This window comes from Malania oleifera, chromosome 1 (assembly GCF_029873635.1).
Source record: "Malania oleifera isolate guangnan ecotype guangnan chromosome 1, ASM2987363v1, whole genome shotgun sequence".
Classification (NCBI taxonomy): domain Eukaryota; kingdom Viridiplantae; phylum Streptophyta; class Magnoliopsida; order Santalales; family Ximeniaceae; genus Malania; species Malania oleifera.
The window spans coordinates 150409535-150414572 of record NC_080417.1 but is presented as its reverse complement, the minus strand read 5'-3'; the positions used below and the strand labels follow the sequence as shown (position 1 = coordinate 150414572).

Genomic DNA, 5038 nt, shown 5'->3' with positions numbered 1-5038 from the left:
TTTCAGAAGAGCAAATCTCAGATTTACGGCAATCACATAAAACATCACATACTCGCATCAAACTCCTCATGTGTAATGTAACAATCAAAATTAGGTATATTTCGGGAAAAAAAATAAAAGGAAAAACCACAGAGAGATGGAGTTTACTCGATTTATAATGTAAGCCAAACCCTAGAGATTTTTTTACGAGTATATAGAACAGAACCCAAACCCTAGATTTTATCAATGTCCTCGTCTTCAAACTCGATGTAATCGTCCCCGGCACCATCATCCTCCTCGTCGAGGCCGCCGGCGATGCCCTCGTTCAACCTGGTGTTCTCCGGCAGCTCTCCGTAGGCCTTCAAGAGCCTGGCCTCATCAGGCATGTACTTGAGGATGACATCGGCCTTATCGTCCTGGTAGTCACGAAGGCCGACGAGGATGATGTCGCCGGCGGCGATCCAGACCTTCTTGTGCATCTTACCGCGGATGTGGCAGAGGCGCTTGGTGCCGTCGATGCACATGGCCTCGCAACGGCCGTTGCCGAGCATGCGGAGGACCTGGGCGTACTCCTGGCCGTCCTCCTTGAACACCAGCTCGCGCTTCTCGTCGTCGGCCTCGTTCTTCCCCCGCTTCCGGTTCTTCCCTCCCTTTCCCTTGTTCTTCGGCATGGCGGCGGAGCAGGTGGCTGCCGAGGTAGTGGTGGCGGGGGAGCTTGCAGTGGTTGTGGCGGTGGTCGCGTATGCGAGAGGTTAATGGATGAATCGAGCCCTATAGGCGAAGCCTTTGTTTGGTAGACCACCTACTGTGTGAAATGTGAATTGTCGAAAATATCACTGCCAAAAATTATTGTAATTATTTGGTTTTTTTTTCCCTAAAGTGAACGCTGCCAAAAATTTTACCATTTACAAATTTTTATTATGCAAATGCTAGAGACACATAAAACAAGATAGAACCTTTTAAAAAATTTTTAGAAAATTGAATGAAAAATAAGAATTACTTTCCATATATATGAATTTGAAAATTTACACAAATTAGTATATTTTATTTTATATAAATAAGTCTTACAACGTTTATTTCAATTTAATACCTGAAATAAAAAATTCTTGAAAAACACAATATAAAGTTAAACAAAAGACTTCAAAATAAACAATATGCCTAACTAAGGACAAGTTGTGTGCAAATGATATAGAGTTTGAATATTATTATTATTATTATTATTTGATACTTGATATAGTTATTGTAACACGAGCAAAGATAAAATTCTAATTTAAATATTGAACTTTTAAATTTAAAGTTTAAGATTATATAATTGAAATACTTTTTCCAGATTTGTTGAATATGTTTGTGGAAGGTTTAATTGTTGAATAATTATTGAGGGGTGTCACATGTTAGCTGATATTTTAAAGGATTGATATTTTAGTATTTTGTATTTAGTTAAATTAATCATTTGGAAAAATAATGTTGTTAGTAGGGCCTAAATAACAAAATAAATATTGAGATAAGTGTTTAATAGTATAGATTTCATGACTTGTATTTGAATTTGTTTATATTTATTAGTAGAGGTTAAATAACAAAAATAAATATATATTTTTTTATAACCCGAGGACTCCAGCTATCGTCACACCACTTTGGACCTTATGACGCGGCACCAAATCCAGGAGAGTGAAAGCTGCCCGTTCATTGACGCACCTCTGATAATTCATTGAGATAACTCTTAAGGGAGATCAAACCCGTGATCTTAGAGCATTAAAGTTACAAATCATCTTTACCACTTAAGTCAATCTGGCTGGACAATAACAAAATAAATATTGAGATAAGTGTTTGTCCGACAGTATAGATTTCATGGCTTGTATTTGAATTTGTTTGTATTTATCTGTAGAGGCTAAATAGCAAAAGAAATGTTGAGGTAGTGTTTGACAATATAGATTTTAGGACTTGGATATAAATTTGTGTCGCGTGTATGCATACAAAATTTTTTAAAATAGTTGAGAGTGCAATAATTTTTTCGAAAAAGCTTATTGAGATGGTGTAATTCATTTTTCTATTATTTTATATCTACAAAATCAAAGAAAAGAAAACACATTAATGAATATGCATTAGGAGCCTTATTTTGAGATGTTCCCTATTTAGGAGATAGGGTTAAGAATTTATAAAAAGATGACTATGTATTGCTGTAAAAATGATTTGTTACATTTTTGTATGAAAAAATGTTGATATGAATATGAGTAAATGCATGTAAATAATAATGGTGTATTTGGGAGCATAAATTTGGGATCTTGAATTTAAATTTGGATGGATTTAGATAAATTTTAATACAATTTTATATTACATTTTATCCAAATTCAATATAATATTTTAAAACCAGAGACTCTCAAAACGTAGGATAAGTGTTTTATAATTATGTTTGTTTTTTTTACCATTTTATATTGAAATCTTGTTAAAGGGCAAATGTGTTTTAGTTAAATGTTTTATAGTCATTTGTTACCACAGTTAAAATTTGTGAAAGCAAAAATTAAAGATGAAACTCAAAAACCCAAAAAAAATAGAAGGAATTAACAATCTAATTAGTTAATATTTTTTAAAATTAAACTAAATTAAATATCCTATTGAAAAGATGCTTGTTTTTTTTTTTTTTTGGTCATTGAATGGAATAATAATAAAAATATATAAAATATTAAAATAATAAATTTAAAATTGTTATAAAATACAAAATATTATGATTATTACATTTCAAAACTCATTGTTTTATAATAATTTTCTTGTACATAACAATTGAATTTTTTTTTTTTGATATTTTAAAATGAGTTTTATTGTTTTTTCTATCTTTGATGGTGAATAAAATATCTCGAGGGACCAAAAATGAATTTTTCTTGAAAAGTAACCCCGGGATAAAGGTGAAAAAATAAAGGAGAGTAACTCCTTTAATTTCCTATGAATTAAGGGCAGTGTAAATATCAAACGGGTCTTATTGACCAATCTTTCACACTTCCTCAATCTTGACTTAAATGTGAGAGAAAATTCCTCAACACTAGAGACGGTCTGTAAAACATTATTTTTTATTATTTTTTTTGGATTACGCACTGGGTATCCACGCGTCCATTTTACGGTCCACGTGACTAATCCTGCACCCCTTAAAGTTGACCCTACAACTCCAAATGAGGGTAAATTCAGGAGTTCAGGGGCGGAAACGAGTCCGAGAGGGTTTGAACACCTGACCTCATGAGAGGCACTCCCGCAGTCCGCACTACCACCTGAACCACACCCGGGAGTCATTATTTTTTATTATTAATTGTAGGCGAACATGATGTATCAAGAGCACAAAGATCAAATTCGATTTTTTTGCGTCAACAACCTTTTCGCTTCATTATCCACATACTTTATTTCAAATTTCTTTTGTCAAACGAACATGAATTTTATGTTTTAGGAATTTCATTTTACCAGAAATAACCATAAATATTTCATTTTATACTTCTATAATTTTCTTTTTCATTTTTGAAGGATTACGTCATCTTGAGGGCATCTTTTAGTATCTTTATTATTTTTTGTTTATATTTCTCCACGGTAGAGAAACAGATTATAAAAATGCGTTTATTTTTGTTATTAGTTTTTTATTTTTGTTACCAGTTTTCAGTTGTTGCAAAAAAACTAAAAACCAAATTTTATGATTTTCAATTGTTTTGGCAACTTGTTACTAATATCCAAAAATAGTTTTTTATATTAAATTATTCACTTTATGAGCTTTTAAATTAAAATAAAAATTAAATGATCATATAAATTTAAATACTAGTAAACGAATAATATACATAAATTTTAAATAATAATAATAAAACCAATTACAGAATACTTTTACTATTTTTCAATTATCATTCCAATAAAATTTTTATTGTAAAGCAAATTTTGAAAATATATCATTTGAATAAAATAATTATAATAAATTTTATTTTAATTATAGCAATTTTTTTAATGTGTATTAAATTTTGTTTTATTATCTTAATCATATTTTTTATAATATTATTTTAATTAAAGATGAAAATGAGCATTTTTAAATTAAGTTTTAAATTTGTATTAGTTTTATAAATGTTATCCAAATATGTAGTTGATTTTTAAATTTTAGTTTCTGTCTCTAATTTTTTGAATTTTGTTTTTGATTTTCGTTTTTCTAATTTTTTTACAGTGATATCAAATGATACTTTTGCTTTTCATGAATTATATGTATATTCAAGATTTTATTTTATTTTTAAATTTAATATGACAATAATTTTCATAAAAAAATATTCTTGAATAAAATTCAGGTGTACTAAATACAGTACAAATGAAAAAACTTGCAAATATGAGAATCGAAAACTAAACTCATAATAAAATTGCATTTGAATTATATTTTAAATACAATCTAAGCCAATTATTAATGAACTTTTCTTATTCCTATTAATTTATTAGAGATTGAGTGTGTTCCAAAATTCATCATCTATTGTGATGTCTTATCTCACTTCAAATAATCATTTTCTTTATATGTGTGACCATAAATTCTTTTTGCAAAAGTTTATTTACATTTTGTATTTACTTTTTGTATTTTATAATTTTTTTTACCTAACATTTTTGTTTAAATAGAAATTTCTTCCAAATTAATTAGATAGGGAATGTAAAGATAAAAGATGTCAAAGAAAATTTTGTGAGAAAATTAAATCTTTAAATATTTATATCTTTCTAAATAATTACAAAAATTATCATTTTTAATAATTAAATTATTTTTTTTAAATTCTTCAATATTTACCTATAAATTTTGAGAACAAATCGTTTTATAATATTTTTTAAATATGAATATTAAAAAAATTAAAAAATAATGGCATTGTTATAATTCTTTATTTTAAAAAATAAAAAATAAAAACTAGTTCCCGCAAATGAGGAGAACGTAATTACGTAAAGCGGTAAAGATGTCCGTAATCCAATTTCTAGGTTAACTCGCCGTCTCTGTTAATTTTGATTACTTAATAGTTAATAATAGTTGATGCCTTCGGTGGATACAAACTACAAATACATTTTCCAAAAGGGCCTGTCT

General features: G+C 28.7%; 1 protein-coding gene across 1 annotated transcript; it reads right to left on the bottom strand.

Moving 5' to 3' along the window:
* On the bottom strand, positions 1-805 carry LOC131164752 (eukaryotic translation initiation factor 1A). Its single transcript, XM_058122186.1, has one exon. It carries the CDS (start codon positions 648-650, stop codon positions 213-215), a length of 438 nt encoding a protein of 145 aa, XP_057978169.1. The 5' UTR covers positions 651-805; the 3' UTR covers positions 1-212.
* Between the last annotated feature and the right edge of the window lie 4233 nt (positions 806-5038).